Source organism: Urocitellus parryii, chromosome 7 (assembly GCF_045843805.1).
Source record: "Urocitellus parryii isolate mUroPar1 chromosome 7, mUroPar1.hap1, whole genome shotgun sequence".
Taxonomy (NCBI): domain Eukaryota; kingdom Metazoa; phylum Chordata; class Mammalia; order Rodentia; family Sciuridae; genus Urocitellus; species Urocitellus parryii.
This window is the reverse complement of record NC_135537.1, coordinates 162485898-162508149: the sequence shown is the minus strand read 5'-3', so window position 1 is coordinate 162508149 and position 22252 is coordinate 162485898. Positions and strand designations below refer to the sequence as shown.

The window sequence follows — 22252 nt, the reverse complement described above, 5'->3', positions numbered from 1 at the left end:
CCTTCTACTCAGGACCCAAAACTTAATCTTGGGGCTGCACCACCTCCTAGCCCAACATGCCTTAGCCCAGGCCTCAGAAGGAGGGGGCTCTGGGAAGGGTGGCCAGCGGCCCGGGGAGGTACTCTCAACACCACTTTGTTCTTTATCTCCTTCTGCTGGCAGCAGCCTGGCGCCTGGGAGACCAGATGGCTGCAGGCGGCTGCAGGCTGCGCCCGCTGAGGCAGAGCTAGACTTGCTAGAAAGCTGGAGACAGCAGCCCTGGGCTCAGGATGCTGGTAGCACAGGTGCTAAGGAAGTCAGGGGCCAGTGTAGTCACAAGCCTGGGAGCACCCCGGAATGGGGGAGGAGAGGGACAGGACACACTCTTTTCCCCAGCAGGCAGCACTCAGGGCACAGGGTCTCCAGGCTGCCTGTGGCCTCCTGGGAAGGGACCCCCATGTGAGAGATCAGCCTAACCCTACACAAAAAGAGGTGTGGGAGCAGGAGGGGTATTGCAAAATGGCCAGGAATTCACGTGGCCACAAGTTCTGAAGCAGGGGCTAGCACTGAGAGCCCACAGCCAGGTCAAGGATGTCTCCATTCCCAGCTCCTCAGAATCAAACTCAAAACCACCCCCCAGTAAAGAGCTGTGGAATGTGCTGCAGAGTTCTCGCCCCTTTCCCAAGGCAGGGAGTGCCCCCTGCCCCCCGCCCCCCAGTAAATTAATAAATCAACTCCAGATGCAAACCCAATCTGCCCCGTGCCCTAGGAAATGCCCCAGCTCCACATCCCAGCGAATCCAGAAGGCAGCTCTGTCCCAACAGGGCTGTCCTTGGTCACACCCTCCCTTCAGAAGCCAGTCCACCCACCAGGAATCTGAGAGCCCAGACAGGCCTCTTCAGGGAGGACTGTCCTCTCAAGTGTTCTTCCATGCAGGAAGGAATGGGAACCCCACAGTGCCCACCTCTCTCCACCCCTGGTCCATCCACGTCTCTGATAGTAAATAAGTCAACCAAACACAATTATCTGGACATTTTTTTTGGTTTTGTTAAAAAAAAAAAAAGTGGGGGTGGGGCAGGAGGGAGGAGAAAGACAGACACCCCAGCTGACCAGCGGGTCCCTAAGTCTCCAGTCAAGCTAGAAAATGCTCAGAGGGACTTGTGGGAGGTGTAGGGGAAAGAGATGTTGGGAGGAGGGCAGAGCCACTGGAAAGACGGGGTCACCCTGGTGATTTCATAGCTGTGACCACAAACAGGATAGGAAACAAGACCCCAGGCAAGCCTTTCATCCCCCAACACGTACATCATCCATCAGGCACGCTCAACCCAACCTTGCAATCCTTTTTCCCACCTGACTGCTCAAAGGCATAGCCTGACCTGAACCCTCTGTCCTGCATGCCTTCCTCTGTCCCCTCTCCCTCCCTCAAAACAGGGTCTCAGCTGCCAAGCAATCAAGCAGATGGCACAACACCCAGGCCCAAAAGCAGGTTTGTCTCCCAGGTCCTCTCCCCCACAATGGGGAGTGGGGGGTGGGGAAGAAGAGCAGGGGAGCCCAGCAAGCCTAAGCCTTGGGTGTGGATCTAGGTCTCATGGTCCTTGAACTGGCTCCCACCCTGTGACTAGATAAGGGAAGAGACAATATGCACGTCTCTCTCTCTGACTCTAGGAAAGAGGTTTCTCTTCTCCCACAGGCCTACGCTCACTTTACGGGAATGGCTCATATGCCACAATTAGAGGAAGTCAGAACAAGGGTACCCAGGGCTGGAAACTATAGCTGGCACATAATATGTGGTCAATAAATGTTTTTAGATGACTGAATGCATGAATGAATCCAGGATTGATCTGGAAACACAACAGGGCTCCCCATTGCCACTCTCAGACCTCTTGGGCTATCTAAGCTCAAAGAGGACACTCCAGGCTCTGGCTTACCCCAAGGGCACACTCGTGCCCATAAACATACACACGCACACACACGCACACATGCCAAGGGAAACTTCTGGGTCAAAGGCAAAGCTTGGACCCAGACTCAGACTCCACTCCAGGTCAACTCTGCAGCCCCCAAGCATGGGGGTAGTAGGGGGCACCGAGCCCCCTGCCTGCTAGCAGGTGTCACTCTCGGAAGCTGTCAGCCAGTTGGTGGCAGTCCAGCTCCCCTTTGGGCTCCAGGCCTCCTGGAAGCTTCACGCCTGTCTTCCGGTCCACACACCAGCATTTGCCGCGCTGCCCATCCAGAGCTGGGTGACACTGCCAAGACAAGGGCATGAGGGGTCAGATGATTCCAGGCAGGCTGCCCCTATTCCAGTCCAGCCCCCAAGTCGGACAGTTGCCACTCCAAGATGGCATCGGAAGGTGAAGGCTCTTTCTAAGTACAGGTTCTGTGAGCTTGCTGGGAGAACTTGGTCAAGAAGGAAGGGTCCAGCCAGGCACAGTGGCACATGCCTGTAATCCCGGTGGCTCAGCAGGAGGATCACAAGTCCAAGGCCAGCCTCAGCAACTTATCGAGGCTCTAAGCAATTTAGTGAGACCCTGTCTCAAAATAAAAAAAAAAAAAAAAAGGACTGGGGATGTAGCTCAGTGGTTAAGCATCCCTGGGTTCAATCCCTAGTACTACCAAAAAAAAAAAAAAAAGACACTGGTGGAGATAAAAGTATAGTCCAGAGTCAGAATTAGAGTTCAAATGAAGGTTGACTCAGAATTGGCCTGGGATAAAGGGTCAAGAGTCACAACTTTCACTGTAATAAAAATTGGAGGAAGGAAAAAGATATAAAATTGTACAACACAAAAAGTGAAGGCTGATGTAAACTCTAAACTTCAGTTAATGATAATACATCAACATTGGCTCACCAACTATATCAGATGGACCACACTAATGTAAGATGTTAATAATAGGCAAGACTGGGGCGAGGAGGAGGCAAGATATGGGAACTCTACTTTCTACTCAATTTTTTGTAACCCTAAAACTGCTAAAAATAACAACAACAAAAAAAAATCTTGTCCAGGCATGGTTGTGCACACCTATAGTCGCAGGGTATTGGGAGGCTGAGGCAGGAAGATTGCAAGTTCAAGGCCAGCCTCAATAATACAGCAAGGCCTTAAGTAACTTAGCAAGACCCTGTCTTAAAAATTTAAAAAGGGGGGTGGGCAGGGATGTAGTTTATTAGTTTTATTAGGTTTTTGTTTTTCAATTGTGGAGGAACTTACAGAACAAGGACAAGGATAGAATTTGTGTTGGGGTAAAGGCTGGAGATGGGGCAGGCACTGGTTCTGGGGAGCTCCCTCTAGTCCACCGCTCACTACTACTACGTAAGGCCCTTCTCATGCCATGCTGGGATTTATAGACCCAGAAGCAGCCTTTGCCCTCCTAGCAAGGCCTCTGCTGGTCACATGGCAACCCAGGTGGTAGACGTGTCCACAGCATGTGGGAGGGCATGTGTGCCCACAGCTCACACACAGGCATATGTGTCTATATCCACAAATGCTGGAGGAGACCCAGGTCAGGGCTGCATGGCCACCCCCAGCACTCTGTCCAGATTGCTACCCTGTTGATGGGCCAGAGATGGGCTGGAGAAGGGCAACCCTGAGGGACATCCTAGCCTCCAGAGAGCCATCAGAGACCCCACACTGCAAGGGTAGGAGGGAATATGGAGGCTGCTGCCTTTACAACTTCTCTCTTGCCCCTCCCTCCTCTGCTTCCAACCAAAATGCCTGTAGGGGGCTGCTAACCCTGGCTCCACCTCCATCCTTGCTGCACCAGCTGGTTGTGCCGCTCAGCTGGGTGGGCTGGGAGTCCTCCCTGACTCCTTATGACTTGGACCCTTCTGGGCCCAGGTGAAACATCAGACATTAGTGACAAGGGAGACCTCTTCCTTGGACTAGAGCAGGGTGAGGGCTGGAGCAGAGGTTGGCAGGACATCTACCCCATAGACAGAGAATCCAGAGATGACAGAAGCATCCCCGGAGGTGGGGAGAATCTGTGCTGTGAAGTCAGTGCAATGATTTCAGGCCAACCAGGACCCTTTTATACTTCTCTGGGTCTTGGTCTCTTCATCTGGGTTGGGAAGAGCAAACTGAGGCTCCAGGGTTGGGATAGGGCTTCAAGAAGGCGGAGGGATTGGGTTTGGGTTGAGGAGGACCCCCTTCCAAAGATTTCCACCCAGGACCATCCTGCAGAGAGTCCAAGGACGCCCCTGGAACCCAGGCAGGGCTGAGCCCAAGACCCACCTGCTTGGGGTGGAAGTTGCCATTGCGGTCGCAGTTGGGGATGGGGATGATGAAGAGGTCCTCGTGGGTGCGACTCTGTGAGGCAGCCAGGCGCTCCAGGGCCCGGTGCAGCTCGCTCTGGCAGGAGCCCTGGGGCTGGGGAGGAGAGGAGAGAGGAGTGAGAGCTCTGGAACTCAGAACTAAACAGGGGCGGAAGGCCTGGAATGCCTGGAAGCTGGGAGGGACCTGAAGAGGTGGAGGCAAGGTCTCAGGCTCAGGGGACATTAGTGGGGGGAAGAGAGGGACACTGAGGAGAGGGTCTCGAGCCAAAGAGTTTCTATAAAGGAGGAGTGTGAATTGAGGGAGGGACCTGGTGTGGAATGGAGCTATGGAGACCTATGGAGGTCAGAACAGGGGGATGTCTACGCAGGAGGGATAGAGAAAAATCACAGAATTAAAAACTTGTGGCCTGGTGTAGGGGCTAATCCCAGCGGTTCAGGAGGCTGAGGCAGGAGGATCCAGAGCTCAAAGCCAGCCTCAGCAAAAGCGAGGTGCTAAGCAACTCAGTGAGACCCTGTCTCTAAATAAAATACTCAATGGTTGAGTGTCCCTGAGTTAATATCCCGCACCCAAAAACTAAATAAATAAATAACTTGTAAGGCCCAGTTCAGGTCCATCAGTACCATGTATCATAAAGGACATTAGCCAGACCCTGGAGCAGGGTCCCAAGGACCCCTGCTTTGGCCGGCATTCCCCCTTTAGTTACTGAAGTCTGGGATGGGGAATCCAAGAAGCACCAGGGGGGTTGGAACCCTGCTTCTTACCAATCAGAACAAGGAAGTATACCAGTACTGAACTATCACTTCAGCTTCAGCTACACCAGTGTTTATAACTGAGGAGCAGGAAGGAAATGCAAAGAAAGGAGTAAGGATTCTCTCTTGAAGTGCATCTTGCACACAGTAGGTATCAATGCCTGCTGGGTGAACAGAGTCCAGATCTGGTGGTGATGGTGGTGATGTCCATGCACATGCATATCTGTGGGGCAGAGGTCCTCACCACAGGCCGGACTTCCTCCCGAGGTGTCCCAATGACTTTCATCTTGCCCCCACTGGTGCTCCGGTCCCGAATTTTGGCGAAGTGCTTTTGCAGGCACCTGCGGTCATGAGCGCTGCAAGGGCTGAAGCTGTTGTTAGGATGGTCACCTTCATCTTTGTCTGTAGTCAAGGCAAGAAGGGCAGAAGTCAGCACCAGAACAGAACAGGGCTTGCCAGGGGCGGTGGCGCACACCTGTAATCCCAGCGGCTCAGAATGCCGAGACAAGAGGATCATGAGTTCAAAGCCAGCCTCAGCAACCCAGTGAGACACTTAGCAACTCAGGGAGACCCTGTCTCTAAATAAAATACAAAATAGGGCTGGGGATATGGCTCAGTGGTTGAGTGCCCCCAAGTTCAATCTCCAGTACATCCCCCCCCAAAAAAGAAGAGAACAGGGCTTCACACCAGCCCCACCTCCCACCTGCTTTCTCCCCTCCACAGAGTTCATCAGCCTGGTGCTGGAGAAAAGCAGGGAGCCTGGGAGACAGGAAGAAATGAAAGCAGCCCCCCAGCCCAGCCCACTCCCCTGGACCTCCTCAGGAGAATATTCCTCTTGAAGTCCTTGACTTGTCCCTCACCCCACCCAGTCCAGTCCACAGATGAGTCACCAGCTGCAGCTGCCCAGATGGCAGGAGGGTCCCCTGGGCCCTGCAGGGAGGTCTGAGGCAAGCAGGGGGCCCCCTACCGGATCTTGTCTCCCTCATTCAGCTCCTCCCAACATCCCCCTCTCAGTCAGCTGGCTCTTCCTGTCTCCATTCTTGCTCTTTCCAAATGTCTGGCAGGGCCAATGAGGGATCCTGAGGGCCATAATCAGACTTTCCATGAGTGAGGAGAAATGTGACCCCAAAGGCTCTCCCCACTGCCTGCATGCGAAAGTGAGTGTGGGGGTGGGGGGTGTGTATGAGTGACAACCTGTGTGGCCCCAGGGACAAGAGGACAGCTGCACATGTTCCTCCAGCCCTCCATCTCTAACTGTCCCATCCCTAGACCTTAGGTGTCATGTCACTCAGAGCCAAGGCAGTGGACATCTGGATCAGGAGATCCCTCCACTGGATCTCCTGAAGGCGCCATCTGAGCTCCAGAGAAACCCTATCCAGAAGTCCCCCCATGATAATGTGCTCCAGGCGGCCAAAAGTGGAATGCAGGGCAGAACTGGAGAAGGAGGCCGGGACTGGAAGGCCTTTCCGCACATCAGAGCCACCTCTGAAATGCTCGGGCTTGGCAGCTCGCTCAAGGCCTGAGTGCAGAGCCCCTGCCAGCATTCCAGATGTTGGCAGCCGGACAGGAGGTTACATCTGGTTTGCGTCAGGATTTTTTTTCCTGAGGAGTTAGCAGGTTCCTCCATGCATGGCAGCAGTCCCAGAGCTGCCTCAGGGTCAAATGGTATTTTTCTGCCTAGCCAACACTGGTGGGGTGGGGTGGGATGGGGGGTGCTTCTCTTTTTCTTCTAGTTTGGGGGAAGAGGAGGGAAGCACATAGATAAAGGGAAACCTGAGGAGGGAGACCTTAGACCACCAGAAAGTCTTTGTGAAGGTTACTCATAAAATTGAGTCATCAAGGATGGAAGATTGTGTCACGAGTGGAGAGCTGGCTTAGAAAGAGGAGTCGAAAGGAAGGAGGGAATGGAGCAGATACATCCAAGCCACCCTTCTGCCCGAGTGACATCCCCAGAAAGACGCGAAAGGGGGCTCCAGTTCCACATCCAGCTCCTGAGAGCCAGCCAAAGAGAAGACACTGCAGCAAGACCTGTCACAAGGTTTCAGGGGCACCGGATAGAGCTGGGGAGTGGAGAGAAAGAGGGAAGAGAAGACATAAAAGAATTAGCACCCCATCGCAGAGGGACAGAAGCCGAGCTGAGGTGCCAGCAAAAACCTCATCATTCCACCTGTGAAAGGCTGGAGCGGATCACTGGTCCTTAGCCACAGCCCGGGACACTAACTCTAGGGACACCTTTCCAACCCAGAAGGCCTTCATTCTTCCTGAGTGTGGAGTGTGCCTTCTTTTCACAACCATGAAGGAAAGCATGACTTTGCACGGGGACTCTTGTCCCTCTCAGTAAATGGACAGAATGTTCCTAGCCTCAGGGAGTTCAAGGAGTACGTTTTCTGAAGAAAGGGGCTGTCTCAGAAAACAGAGAGCTCCTCACCCTGGAGATGCCTAGCCTTGTAGCCTCGGTGTGGGGGAGCCTTAGGAAGCCGGAGGGAGAGGGAGCAGAGGCTTGATCCTCTGTGATTTCCAGCACGGAGCTTCTATGAGTGGAAACTCACAAAGGATTACACCTCAAGGAATCATCCATGGATATTTGGAATGGTCACCTCTAAAGAGGACAATTGGGTAGCCCTCTGAAACCGAGGGCTGCATGGGGTAGAAGGTAAGCCCAGAAACATAGCTTGTGCTCTTGTGTTGGAATGACCCCATGTAATACAGAGAGGATTTTCTCGGCAAGGCTGAGGCAGAGGGCTGCTGGCCTACCCACTGTTGGTCGCCCCTTGGCCCAGCCACTGATCCCTAGATCACATCTAAGTTAAGAGTAGAACCCACCAGATTGGGAGAGTAGCGCCTTACTGACTGACCTGGGGACTCAGGTCCACAGAATAAGTCCATATCTGCCCCCACACTCAGACAGGCTGGACCTCAAGAATCACAAACATACAAACAATCACGTGTCCAGACACACTCATCCACGCACACACAAGCACATGCACTCAGGCACTCTGACCCTGCCCTGGGTCAGAGACGTAGACCCAAGGCAGGGCATGATGACTTCCCAGTCTCTCTGTAACATAAATTTGTTGACTTTCCACTTAATCTGTAACTTTTCCTTGCCCAGTCTTGCTTAACTGGCAGACTGAGGAACCACCCCAGGAATCCACCCCTAGGCACGGGTTTAGGGGATAAGGGTTATAGCACTGGGTCTCTGAAAACATTAACTTTCCAGTGTTCACCCTGATAGTGCCCTCTGCAGAAGTCCCAAGGCCCCCAGGTTCTTCTCTGAACAGAATCTGGAGTCAGACCCCTCCCGAAAGCTTGTTTGGGAGGTGGAACTTCCAAGGTCAGGGAGGTCTTCTCCTCCAGCCCCAGCTTGGAGGCAGCCGGAGCTAAACCAACTGCCTTGCGGTGCCATTGTTATCAATGGCTGCAAAGTTCCTGCTGCCTGAATTCACCCCCATGATTTTTCCCCAATTCCAGTCCCATCCCCAAGCTATGAACCGGATGGACCCCACCACCCAGACACAGAAGTTTCGCCCTTCCCCTTGAGGGTCACCCACCTGCCCTGCAAGAATTCTATTCCTTCTTCTCCTGGACTCTGGCTGGAGAAGGCAAGACTGCATGTGTGGGATGCCAGGCCCTTTCTTTAAGGTCTGGCTCAAGAGTGTCCCCTCACCATTGTATCAAGCCACCAGCCTCAGTAAGGCATGTAGCCTGGTGTATCCCTGTAAAGCAGGAAAAGGCCCTCAGAGGCAACCGACCCCTCTCAGCTCCTCTGAATGTCCCCTACCTTGGTTCCTCTGCCCTAGAGGCCCCCACAGTCCCAGCACCAGCTGCTCTTCATCTCCATCTTCATCATTACTCCAATTTACTGAGCTCTTACTCCATGCCAGGCCCCCCGATGCTATTACCCACTACCATTCCCACTTTGCAGATGGGGACACTGAAGTCACATGGGTGGAGGGAAGGAGTAAAGCGTGTCTCTGCTGCCCCTATGTCTTTAAATGGAAAGATTTCTGATGGCCAAGGCACCAATAATTTGGACTTTGCCAATACTAAAGAAAAAATGCTAAGCAGCCATGCTCCTCCTTTCCCCTCCCCCAAGCACAGAATTTCTGGGAAGGCCCTGTTTCCATGACATGACTGGATTCCCAGTACTGAAGTAGGGAGGACAATATTTGCTGCGTTGACTAAAAATTAACCCAGTCTGCCTGCTCTCTAACCCTGTCCTGGAGGGACCCAGAGCCCAGTTTAGGAACTCCCTGTCCTAGGCCTGATCTCCCCACCAAACACTCCCCCAGCTTCTATGAGTGGAGGGATCAGTACCACGATGCTGACTTGTGGGCTTCTGAAGCACATGCCTACCCCCACCTCTGGTGACCTCAGCGGTGTTAATCCACAATCTGGCTATCTGAGAAAGCGGGGCAGGGCTGGCTGGAGATGGAAGGAGAGGCCTGCCCCCGGGGTTAATAGGAGGCACCCAAACCATCACAGGCCAGGGACAGGAGCCTGCCAACTGACCATCCTCCCTGACCACCTGCTGAAGAAGCTCAGCCCCAAGAGGAAAGCACAGAAATGACCTGACATCTCTACCAAGCTATTCCAGTCCAGAGGGCTCAAGTCTGGGAGCCTAGTAGGAACAGTGGTCTGTTAATAGTGTAAAGCTAAAGAGGATAGTGGGTTTAGGGTCTAAGCCTTGCTCATTTTATCTCACCAGAACCCATGCAGAGATGCTGCACAATCCTAGGGGGTACGCTCCCCATGGTGCAATAAGGCCAAGGCACAAGAAGGAGTACTTCTATGATGATGGGATGAGAGGGCATGGGCAGAGCTTGTTGTTATGTACCTAGTTTACCCAGGGTCCTTCTGATTCTTTTTCCCTCTCTATGTGTTTGCATGTACAACATGGTAGAGGACAAGGCCATCAGAGACCTGGGCTCTGTTTTCCAAAGGGGATCTAAAGCCACTCCATTCCTAGACATCTCTCAAGGCTGGTTTGCATTATGTTCACATGTCAATCACAAACTGTCCATGCCATGCCCTCCCTGATCCCCTGAAGAATCAGATTTTCCTCCTCTAGGATTCTCCTACCCAGTCAGAGAAGAAGACCCTCAGAGGGCTCTTCTGCTTTATGTTCAAGTTGATGAGAGAAAAGGAGCCACCAGCCATCCTTATCTGCTGCCAGTTACCCACTGGCTGGTGGAGGATGGAAATTCAAAGGGAAGTGGCCCTGCTGTACTCAGGGAACCCAGGGGCTCAGCCCTCACTCCTATTCTCACTGCCACTGGCATCTCTGCCTCCAAATCAGTGACTTACTCCCCCAGGACTTCCCACCCCAGGAGTGCTGGGTGTCAGGCTGGCATTTCCCCTAGAAGGTTTTCTGCTGACCCATCTCTCCCTGCCCAGGGGCAGGAAGGGCAGAAAGGCTGGAGGCCCAGACCCCTGGGGTCCACCTCCTTCCTGTTTTCCCTGCATCCTGCTCTCCTCCAGCTAACAAGCTACAGAGGATTGAGGAAGTGAAGCAGTCTGGGACCCAGGGCAGGAAGCTTGGGGCCAGAGTCTCAGCATCCGGACTGCAACAATGGAAGCCTCAAGCACCAGGAAAAGGGACAGGCGCAGAGAGGCACAGGGAGAGCAAAACAATCAGAGAGGGAAGGAGAACCAGAGGCAGAGAGGAGAAAAGCAGAGATCAGAAAGACAAGAGGCAGACATGGTAAGGGACACAGAGACAGAGAGGCAAAAGTCAGAGAAGCAGGAAAACCGAACAATGTGGAGAAAGGGAAAGAAACTGATAATGCACAGAAGACATTGTGAAAAGAGAACTTCAGAATGTTATGATGAGGGGCTGGGGCTGTAGCTCAGTGGTAGAGGCTCGCCTGGCATGTGGGAGGCACTGGGTTCAATCCTCAGCACCACATAAAAATAAAATAAAGGTATTGTGTCCATCTACAAATAAAAATATATTTTAAAAAAATGAATACTATGGTGAGGGGTGGGGGGAGGGGTTCCTGGGGAGCAGTACTGGACAATTCTGTTATTATATTGTGTGCATGTACCAATATGTAACAACAAATCCCACCATTATGTACAACTATAATGAACCAATAAGAAATGTGGAAAGAGAAGAAAAAAAAAAAAGATTGTAATGGCGAAACTAGAAGCCGAGAGGCACGGCAGGAAACAACAAAAGAACAAGAGAAGGAAGGAAAAAGACTGAGAAGGATTCTAAGGAGAAACTGGAAATGGCCAACAGAGAAATGGACAAAGAGAAAGTGTAAGAATGAGGTTGGGGCAGTGGGTCTTCTCAGAGTCTTCTGTCTTCTCTCTTTCTCTCTCACTCCCCCTTTCCTCTATTTCCTATCCCATGCCCCTAAGGTTTCTGCAATTCTGGGCTGGGAGCCAAAACTTCTCTTCTGCCACCTCAGATGGCACCTGCCAGGAGAAAAGAGTAGAGATCCTGCATAGCAGGGCAGGGAGAGTTGCCAGGGTCTGGCAGAAAGACCCCTGTCTTTCCACTGAATAAGCAAGAGAAAAGAGCTCAGGGTTTTGGGAAAGGGCAAGTCTGATGCCCCTCATCATCAAAGTCCCTATGATTTGTACAACCCACCCCACTATAAGATGACGAAGTCCATGTCCTGGTTCCTCAGACTGAGGGAGGGGTGACGTTACCTGTGGCAATAGTGAGGGGTGGCCTCTGGATCAGGAACAGAAAGCTGCCCCCAACCCCCATAGACACCCCATTCCGTCCCCCAGTTTTCTGAACCTAGACGGCTGACTCGACCTGACGAAGTCACTTGATTTTCCACTCTTGCATCAGCAGCCAGGCCTATCGTTGAGACCCTTCTTCCCAAATAGGCACTCCCTGCGGACTGGGGATGTAACTCAGTGATAGAATGCATACACAAAGCCCTGGGTTCAATCCCCAGCCCCCCACCACACACACACACACACACACAAAAAAAAAATTAAATTAAAGAAAAAAACAAATAGGCACCCCTGGGATGTTTGAGATGAGGGATGAGACAAAGTTCCCCTTGATGGTGGCAATTACAGCTAGGAATTCAGGAGCAGTTTCCTTGGCTGATCCTGTCCCATGCCAGTCGGGCCCTGCCACGTACCTGCTTGCGCCTCAATTCACAGGGGATTTTCAAGGGCCTTCCAAGCCAGCCATGAATTGGAAATAAGTTACTGAGAAAGAGTGCACTGGGAAGGGTGTGGGAGGGTAGGGATCTTACCAGAGGGCTGAAGGCTTTCCTGGATGGCCTCGATCTCCGCCAGCTCCATGCACACGCCTTGCCCGTGCATCAGCGTGTGCAGGGGCTTCTCTACCCCACGGGGTGGGTAGCAGCGCAGGCCAGAGCCGCAGCGGGGAGTATACACCCCACAGGGCATCCCTAAGCCCAGGGCGCAAGTGGCGCAACAGCCGCAGCCGGGCTCCCGCACCAGCTCCTCACAGCCCACGGGGGGGCGGCAGCGCGCCAGCTTCTCCTCGGAGCAGGGCGGGCAGTGGATGGCTTCGTCGCCCAGGCTCGGCCCGGGCCCTGCGGCCAGCAGCAGGGCGGCCACGAGGCAGAGGGACAGCATGACCGCGCGAGGACCTGGAGCGGGCGATGGGCGCAGGCGGGGAGCGCGGGCACGCGGGCGGGAAGCGTGGGTACCCGGCGGCAGCGCCCGGCGCGCCTGGAGGACCCCACCCGGAGAGCGCGGGGAAACGGGGCGGCCCGGCTGGCGGGCAATGACAGAGCCGAGGGAAGTTAGCAAGCGCGCCGGAGCGGAGCGAGCCTGGCAGCCGAGGCGCTGCGCCGCATCCTCGGCCCGGCCCAGGCAGAAGGCGGGCGGCTGGGGGCAGGGGGCTGAGCGGCTGCCCGGGACCAGCTCCCCGGACTTTATACCGGCCCCTGGCCACACCCCCAGCGCCTTCCCCGAGGTGGGGGAGCCGGGGCGGGCGAGGGGGGCAGGGAGAGGCGGCCGTCAGGGGGAGGGGGCGCTGTCCTGAGTCGCCGCCGCTGCAACATCTGAAAGTCCTTTGCACCGTAGAAGGAAGCGGCGCAGTTTGGAAGCGGTGGCAAGCGCCCAGTGCGCCTCTGAACTGGAGCTGGGGAGGTGAGGCAGGAAGAGGGGAAACGAAGGTGCTGCTGTTTGGCTCCCTCCCCGATTTCGGAGGATACCTCCCTAACCTTAAGAGAACCTGGCCTCCTAGCCGACTCCGGGGTGGGCTTATTCAGTCTCCCTGACCAGAGTCCTTTCCACCCTTCCCCAGTACTTCCAGTCTCCACCACTGGACTGGTGAGGTGGGGCAAGGCGCAAGGCATATGGGCAACAAGGGTCATGGAAAGGCCTGGTGACCCTAAGACGCTAATAGGCTCTCTTCCCACTTGCCCCCTGGGAACCTTCCCCCTTAAGTCTCCCCAGGGTTCACTTGGGCCCTGGTCCACCCTGCCTCCCCAGGATGGAATCAACCCAAATCATGGAGAGAGGTGCCAAGCCTCTTCCTCCTTCCTGGATGTTTGCCTCTACTGCCCACATGGGCTCTGGAGAGAGATTGGCCTGGGAGATCACCACTTGCAAAGTACAAGCTGTGCATTGAACAACTCCAGGGGGCACCATTCCTTGTAGTCATTGTTTATTTGTATAGCTGTTGTGACGGTTTCCCAGCAGATGGCAGTCAAGGTTTTGAGGAAGAGGTGCCCTTTTATAATTCACTTAGTGCCACTCTTTGGGCTAGTGTCAGGGCTGGCTCACCCTTCCTTGAAATCTTATTGGTGCCAGTATCTCCCACCCTTGCCCCAATGCTAGGATTGGGAGGAAGTCTAGAATAGCATTTGAAGCAGAAACTCACCCATTTCCTAGCTTCCTTCTCTGGTGCCCTAATACTCACCCTTCCTCCCTCACAAAGGCTCCTGCTAGCCTGGAGTTGACTTTAGGGGAAGGGGGCCTGTCCAGGCATCATTAGTGGCCCACTGTCAATTATTTTTAGCTTGGCCTAGAAACCTGCAAAACTGCCAAGCTGAGGTACAAAGAACCCCCTTTCTGCTGCTTCTCCCAGAGCAGGGGTCTTTCCACCTCACAGGGGTTGGGCCACCTACTTTCTGCAATTGCAGACAACTGGGGTGATTGGAGAAGAGAGGGCCTGGGAATGGACCTGTAGGACAAATCAAAAAGTTGCAAACTGACGGCACCTACTGGCAGCCATGGAGACTGCAGAAGGGCTGGGGAGTCACAGCCAGGAACAAGAGTCTAGGATTTTCTCTGTCCCATCATATAGAGAATGTGGGGTCCCTTCTACCTTGTCTGCCTTGGAGAAGGGCATATAGAGCCAGGTTCCTCAAGTTCCTGAGGGAAACCCAAACTGTACCTGATTCAGAAAACTTCCCCTCTGCCCCATCCCCCTCCATTATCACTGGACCCAGTTCTGCCACAATTTAATGGATGGATTTGGAGTTTGACTGTCCCTTTCTGTAAAAATGAGGTAAGTCATCTCCACCCTTCTCACCCCTTAAAACTCTTGTGAAAATAAAATGGACCAAGAAAGATGATTCTGATCCCAATGCTAGACTTGTCCCCTAGATGAACCCAGGAAAGGTAAAGGTCCTGAGGCCGGAGGCAAGATGAGAAGAGGCTGGACAGAGCCAAGAGGCATGCCAAGGATAGAGCATGAGTGCCCACAAGGGTGAAAAATCTGGACAGGTATCCAGGTGAGACTGATGCCCACACCTCAGACGCAATACCTCCCCGGCCCCCAGTCCATCCTTCAGCATCTTCCTCACCCCACCCCACCATCACTAGGGTGGGGTCGTTCCAAAGAGGCAGGAGAATAACAGGAGGAGGCCTTCCAAGCACTTCCCACCATTCATGCAACCCACAATTACTGAGTACCTATGATGCGTGACTTTGTGCTCTGTCTTGGCACAAGACTACTCTGTGCCTAAAGGAGCTCACTGCCTAGTGACAGAAGTCAGGTGTGTAAATAAAATAAGTCTAAGAGGTGCACACATGTCCGGAGAGATGTTTACATAGGGAACTGTGGGCACCCACAGGCATAAGTGGTCAATTTTACACTCAGAGCATGGAAAGCCTTTGCTGAGGAGGTGGCGCTGGCCACAACTTTCATGCTAGAGGAAGAATTATGGGTGTCAGCATGGCCAGATGACTGGGTTCTAATCCCAGCTTTGTCACTAGGAACACGCTAGAGAGTTACTTAAGCTCCTGAGCTTCAGGCCTTGTCTAGAAAATGGAACTTTGCAGCAAGAGAAAGAGAAAGAACTGTTCAAAGCACCCAGCACATAGTAGACCCAAATGTTTTCTACCTCCATCCCTTCCTATTGGAAACTAACTTCCCTAGTGGCTGGAGATCCCTGGTGACAGGACTTTTATCTCCCCACACCCCCAACAAAGGAAATTCTCAGAAGATCAGGTTAGTGTCCCCATCTAAGCCTGTGGTATCTGAGAGAGACAGTATATAAAGGGACTTGGCATCAGGGAACCTGGATTCAGTTGCAGCATAGCCACTTAGCCGTGTGATCTTAGATCTCCCTCTTAATATCTTGAGGGGTTATTTTCTTTTTTCCCCAGTACGGGGGATCAAACCCATGCTTGGCAAATGCCCTCCAATTGAGTTAAATCCCTAGCCCTTTTTATTTTATTTTGAGACAGGGATCTTGCTAAGTTACCCAGGCTGGCCTTGAACTTGCAAACCTCCTGCTTTAGCCTCCAGAGTCACTAGGATCACAGGTATTGTCCACATAAAGGGTTATTTTCATCCTTTGTTGAAAGAAAAATGAGGGCTGGTGAGGGAGTGCGTTTAGCTCAGTGGTCTAGTGTGTATGAGGCTCTGGGTTTTCTTCCCAGCCACTCCGAAGGCTGAAGCAGGAGGCTCACAGGTTTGAGGCCCTCCTGGGCAACTTGGTGATAACCTGTTCCACAATAAATATTTTTATAAAGAGGGCTAGGGCTGGGGATGAAGCTCATGGGTAGAGTGCTGGTCTAGCATGTGCAAGGATTTGGGTACAATCCTTAGTACCACACACACAGAGAAAAAGAAAATATTTAGGCTTACTCTCACAGGATGGTTGAGAGGGAAAATGAGGCAAGGGCTCTGGAACTCAAGGAGCTGGGTACAGGTACAGGTGCTGGTTATTGGTGTCTTCTACCCAACTGCTGCCTCCTTAGGGACTGGGAGCTCTGACTAGGACCTTCTGAAAGGCAAAACTCAGCCTTCCTTCCCACCTCAGGGCTAATATAGAAAATCAAGTAGCACCACCACCAACACACCACTCACAGACACATAGACGGCAGCGGCAGCAGCCTTGCCTCTCCCTGGCTCCTGAGGGCCGGGAAGATGCTAGCTACTTCTAATTCACAGATGAAGGAACCCCTCCCCCTGGCCCCCGCAACGGGCTCCAGGCCTCTTCTACACCTCACACCCTCATTGGCTTGTAGCTCAGAGTGTTGGTACAACTTCAAAAACCTCTGAGAAGCATACATTGGGCTCTTAGAAAATAGGAAGAGGGCTGGGGATGTGGCTCAAGCAGTAGCGCACTCGCCTGGCATGCGTGCGGCCCGGGTTCCATCCTCAGCACCATATACAAACAAAGATGTTGTGTCTGCCGAAAACTAAAAAAAAAAATATTTAAAAAAAAAATTCTCTCTCTCTCTCTCTCTCTTTAAAAAAAAGAAAAGAAAATAGGAAGAAAAACAGCTTAACTATGGGGACATAGAGTTCTGCCTTCCAGGAACCCCTAATCTGATGGGCTTGCTTTAGGGAGCATCCTATCTGATGGAGTGTACAAAATAAACACAATAATGATAGTTAGCAATCAACACGCACAGACCTTGTGTGCTTCCCAAACTCATGACATAGGTGCTATCATCATCCTTTTATTAAGATGGGGAAACTAAGGCACAGAGAGGTATATAATTTACTCAAAGTCACACGGCAAGTAAGGTGAAAGAACAGGGATGTGAACCCAGGAAGTCTTGCTCCAGAGACTGCACAATTAACCCCTAGGCTCACTGCCTTCCGAAACACCAATGAGGACAGAAGATTATGACATAGAGTGCATGTGGTGTGGGGATCAGGCACCGATGGCATTGGTATGGGACTAGGCCCCAGTCCTCTTGGTAACTTGGGCTTCCCAGCCCACTCCTGACTACTTGGACTGTCTGTTATGTCTACACTGAGTAGGGGGTTCAGCTCCCCTCTATGTGATTTGACATTCAGGTCCCAGGTAGGGCATCTCCATGGTCACTCCAGGTGTAGACCTGAGCAATAGTCTATCAGTACACTCACCTTCCTGCCCTACTTCCTGCCAGTAGAGCCAGAATCTCCACAGAGACCTCAAGGCACAGAGGGAGGTTCTGGCTCCAGAGCATGGAACCCGAGTCCTTCTCTCAGGACTTGTGGCTTCAGCAGTGAAGAGCAAGGGAGGGGAGGAGCAGGGGAGAGCAGAGTCCGTTGCAGTTGCATTGGCCAGAATCTGGCTTCATATCTCCAGGCCAGCCAGCTCCGCTACCTGCCAGCTTTGTGACCACTTCCCCTTCCCCAGCTTCAGTTCCACCATCTGTACAAAAGAGGGAGGGAAATTTGCTGAATTGTGAAGCCCCTTCCAGCTCTGAAAGTCTAGGAAACTGAAACCTCTGAGTTCCTTTTGCAGGTTTCAAGGTCCCATTCTGGCAGGGCTCCCAACCCTCCAGAGTATGCAGTCTCTCCAGGCCTATTGGCACCAACAGCACCCCTTTCTCATTGTCTGAGGCCTGCACGAGAGACTAGCCAAATGAACGATGTTGGGCTTAATGAGAGCTCTGATACCACCCAGAGAGATGATGAGGGTCACTCAAGAGCACACAGCTAAGCAGGGCATGGTGGTGCATGCCTGTAGTCCCAGTGGCTCGGGAGGCTGAGGCAGGAGGATCATGAGTTCAAACCCAGCCTCTGCAAAAGTGAGGCACTCAGCAACTCAGTGAGACCCTGTCTCTAAATAAAATATAAAAAAGGGCTGGGGATGTGGCTCAGTGGTTGAGTGTCCCTGAGTTCAATCTCTGGTACCCCACCTCAAAAAAAGAGCACAGAGCCAACAACCCTAGCACCTCCTCTGGGCCATCCTGCCTCTGCTGCCAAAGCCATCACCAGTGAGCCACAGGCTCAGAACTTAAGCAAGAAGAAAGTACAACTTGGGTGAATCTATGCAAGACACCTGCAAAAGTGGAGACAGAAAATCTGGGCAGACAAAGCCAGATATTAGGGTAGGAAAAACTCTTGCCCTGCCTCTCCTGAGACCTGTCATGTCAAACAGAAGTGTGCCTTCTTACCAATGTACCTCTTGATTTGACAGATCAGAATCAAAGGAGACTCTCTGTCTTTTCCCTACATTCCCTGAAGGGCTTTCTGGCCCAACCTCCTGCTCTCCCAGCTCTGGGAACAAAGTGCCACCTAACTTTAATGAGACCTCTGAACCCATAGAGATCCTTGAAAAGTCTCTAGGCTTAAAGAGATTCCATGGAGGGGTCTTCAGAATCATTAAATCCCAGAGAAAGGGCTTGGGATCCAGAGAGATCCCCAATACCTGGATATATACAACTGCATGCCTCCCTGTCCCCACCAGCACTAGAGTCATGCCTTCTAATTACTCCCAGACTCCTCTGGCCCCATCACTCCACACCCAGAGCCCCCTCACCAGCCTTTATGCTTCATCCTTCCCACTCCTGCCCACTTCACCCTAACCTCCTCCTCTTTTCCCTACCCAAGAGAACATCATGGCCTGAGGGACCTCCCAGGGTGTGACCAGACATTCATCCTAACACCACCAGGAAAAGTAGAAAGGGGCCCCCCAAAAAGGTGAGGGGATGGGAGGAGAAGAAGACAAGAAGGAGTAACTGTGTATCTCCATTTGCCCATCTGCAAAATACCTACCTAGCTCATGGGATTATTATGAGAAGCTATGTAGTAGGTGTTATGGGTACTTGCTTTCAGTTCTGCTTTATTTAATAAATAGACATAGAAAACCATGAGGGATACCACTACATACCCGACAGATTGGTAAAAATTTAAAATACTGACAATACCAGGATGTGAAGTAAGGAGATTCTTACATAATGCTACTAAAGAAAACAAATTTGTACAACCTCTTGGAAGCAACCAACAATTCCACCTCTAGATATACACCCAATAGAAATATGTGTGTGCGCATTCCAAAACATATGTTCAAGAGTGTTCACAGAAGTGCTCTATACAATAACCAAAAATGGAATCAATTGTAGAATAGTAAATCTATATTTGAATAAGTTATTGCTACATCCAACAATATAGATGACTCATATGTTGATCAAAAGATTACTATTCTAGGGCTGGGGTTGTGGCTCAGAGGTAGAGTGCTCACCTAATATGAATGAGGCACTGGGTTTGATCCTCAGCACCACATAAAAATAAAATAAAGATATTGTATCCACCTAAAAAATAAATATATTTTTAAAATTACTATTCTATGACTCTATATAAAATTCAAAACAGTTTTTAAAATCAGGATAAAGTTTACCTCTAAGAGGAAGGATGGAGGCAGTCTCAGGGAATATGAGTAATATTTATTACTTAGTTAAATGGTATACTTACTATGTGAACATTCATTGAACTAAACATTAACTTTTCTATATGTATGTTATACTTCAACTTTTTAAAAAATTTTTTTATTTATAGATGGACACGATGACTTCATTTTTTATTTATTTATTTTTATGTGGTGCTGAGGATCAAACCCAATACTTCACATGTGCTAGGCAAGCATGCCACCACTAAGCCACAACCCCAGCTCCTACTTCAATTTTTTTAAGTAAAAAAAAATGACTTTTTAGCTAGGCACAGTGGTACGTGCCTGTAATCCCAGTGACTTGGGAGTCTGAGACAAAGGATGGCAAGTTTGGGGTTGGGGATGTGGCTCAAGCGGTAGTGCGCTCGCCTGGCATACGTGTGGCCCGGGTTCAATCCTCAGCACCACATACAAACAAAGATGTTATATCCGCCGAAAACTAAAAAATAAATATATAAAAAAAAAGGATGGCAAGTTTAAGCGCAACCTCAGCAACTTAGTGAGGCGTCTGCAAATTAGTGAGACCCTGTCTCAAAATAAAAACTAAAAAGGGCTTAGGATGTAACTCACTGGTAAAGCATCCCTAGATTCAATCCCCAGCACACACACCAAAAAATTAAAAAATAAATAAAATAATTAATAATAATACTATTTTTAGGGTCTGGGATTGTGGCTCAGCAGTAGAACACTCGCCCAATATGTGCGAGGTGCTGGGTTCAATCCTCAGCATCACATAAAAATAAATACATGAGGGCTGGTGATGTATTTCAGTTGGTAGAGTCCTTGCCTAGCAAGCCCCAGGTTCAATCCCAGCACCACTAAAAAAATTTAAAAATAAATAAATAAATAAATGAAATAAAGATATTGTGTCCAACTACAACTAAAAAATAAATAAATAAATAAATAAATAAATAAGTAAATAAATAAATAAATAAATAGTTTTTTACAGCACTCACTTTCAAGTCAGCCTGCCTGGACTAGATTCCTGGAATAGATTCAAGATGTTAGTCTGTGCCTCAGTGGCTTCATCTTTCTTATTAAGTGACTATCGTATAGGGTCGATAAGACAAAAGATGAATGAATCTGTGTAAAACATTTAAAATGGCACCTGTCACATTGTAGGCGCCCAGTCAGTGCAAGTCATTAGTCATGACCAGCCAAGTGAATGAGACTAAGAGCCTGGAGCCAAAATGCCTGCACTGAACCCTGGATTTGCCATTAACTAGCTCTGTGACTTTGGCAAATGGCATCTTTCCTCTTATCCTCAAATGCCCTCAGTTGTAACAGAGAGATAATGCCAGCCCAGCCTCATAGGCCTACTAGAAAACTTGCCGAGATGATGTGGGTAAAGCACTTAACGCTGCCTGGCACAGAGTAAATCTCAACACATGTTAGCCATGTGATCATTGATTACCATGGTAACCATATAAACCCAATTTACAGATGAGATTCTGGGCAGTAAAAAGACTGGCCTAGCTGGATGGATGTAGAGGTACATGCCAGTAATCCCAGAGGCTCAGAAGGTTGAGGCAGGAATTGGCCAGTTCAAAGCCAGCCTCAGTAACTTAGAGAGGTCCTAAAAGCAACTCAGAGAGACCCTGTCTCTAACAAAATATAAAAAAAGGCCGGAGATGTGCTCCTGGGTTAATTCCTGGTACCCCTTAACTTTCCCCAAAAAAGACTGGCCTAAGGCCACATGCAATTCAATGTGATTTATACCCAGCTGTGAAACAACAGAACCTGTGCTCCAGGCACACCCAGCCTTCAACTGACACCCTGCCACACCTACCTCCAAAAGCACCATGGCCTCAAAGTGTTTTCCAAACCCAGACAGCACTTTCTCCCCTTGCCAGGTGGCCCTGCTACCACTGAAACCCTTGCCCTTCCAGCTGCAGCTGGTCAGGCTCTATGTGCCCAGAGGCTATTGTGTTCTTCCTGTGACTCAGTTCTAGCACCAAACTGACAGTTTTTTGTTGCTGTTGTTGTTGTTTAATATTTTTAGTTGTAGATGGACATGATACCTTTATTTTGTTTATGTATTTTTTTATGTGGTGCTGAGAATTAAACCCAGTCCCTCACACATGCTAGGCAAGAGCTCTACCACTGAGCTATAACCCCAGCCCCCAACCTAACATTTCTTAAACCCTCAATCAGGGTACTGGGGATATAGTCTCAGACCCAAGATGTAACCCCAGCTGTGGGAGGAGGGGGATTCTTGGAGAAAAGCCCCAGTGCCCACCAGGCTTCCTATGCCAGGGGCTTTTCTGCTGCAGTAGGAATTGTGCTTGATCTGAGAGAGAAAGGGGTGCTCCTAAAGATGACCAGAGAGGACTGAAGGGAACTTTAGGGCTGAAGAATAGGAATGGGTGGACCCAGAAACAGAGTGCCCAGAGTGCCCAATCGCAGCCCTCATCTCTCTCCTGAAACCTAGATTTATTCCCTCAGCCCTCCCTATTTCCTAAGACTTGATGTTTGGAACCAGTAATCCAGCAATATAATCCTTACCCCACCTAGTTAGTCATGGTGATCTCCAGAGCTGCAGAAACTGGGCCCCAAACCAGGGGGATGCCAGAAAACCCACAAGGGAGAAGCCTTCTGCCCCCAGATGGCGATGCACAAGCTGTGGGGCAGACAGCCCTGATCTGGTGTCAGAGCCAAGAGTTCCAATCCCAGCTCTGCCCTTATTGGCAAT

The 22252-nt window shown here is 50.9% G+C and overlaps 1 protein-coding gene across 1 annotated transcript; it reads right to left on the bottom strand.

Moving 5' to 3' along the window:
• Nucleotides 1-1040: 1040 nt before the first annotated feature.
• Igfbp4 (insulin like growth factor binding protein 4) lies at nucleotides 1041-12866 on the bottom strand. The gene is made up of 4 exons (XM_026386858.2): nucleotides 12217-12866; nucleotides 5235-5392; nucleotides 4200-4334; nucleotides 1041-2222 (listed from the first exon to the last, which is right to left on the bottom strand). The coding sequence occupies exons 1-4, from the start codon at nucleotides 12563-12565 to the stop codon at nucleotides 2088-2090; spliced, it is 777 nt and encodes a 258-aa protein (XP_026242643.1). The 5' UTR covers nucleotides 12566-12866; the 3' UTR covers nucleotides 1041-2087.
• Nucleotides 12867-22252: the final 9386 nt, after the last annotated feature.

Excerpts from the sequence above, each read along its gene's own strand:
- Igfbp4 (XM_026386858.2), bottom strand. The coding sequence starts at position 12,565 with ATGCTGTCCCTCTGCCTCGTGGCCGCCCTGCTGCTGGCCGCAGGGCCC. Across the intron at positions 5,393-12,216 it reads GGAAAGCCTTCAGCCCTCTG|ACAAAGATGAAGGTGACCAT; the intron begins GTAAGATCCCTA and ends CCTTGACTACAG. Across the intron at positions 4,335-5,234 it reads GGGAGGAAGTCCGGCCTGTG|CCCCAGGGCTCCTGCCAGAG; the intron begins GTGAGGACCTCT and ends TCTCCTCCCCAG.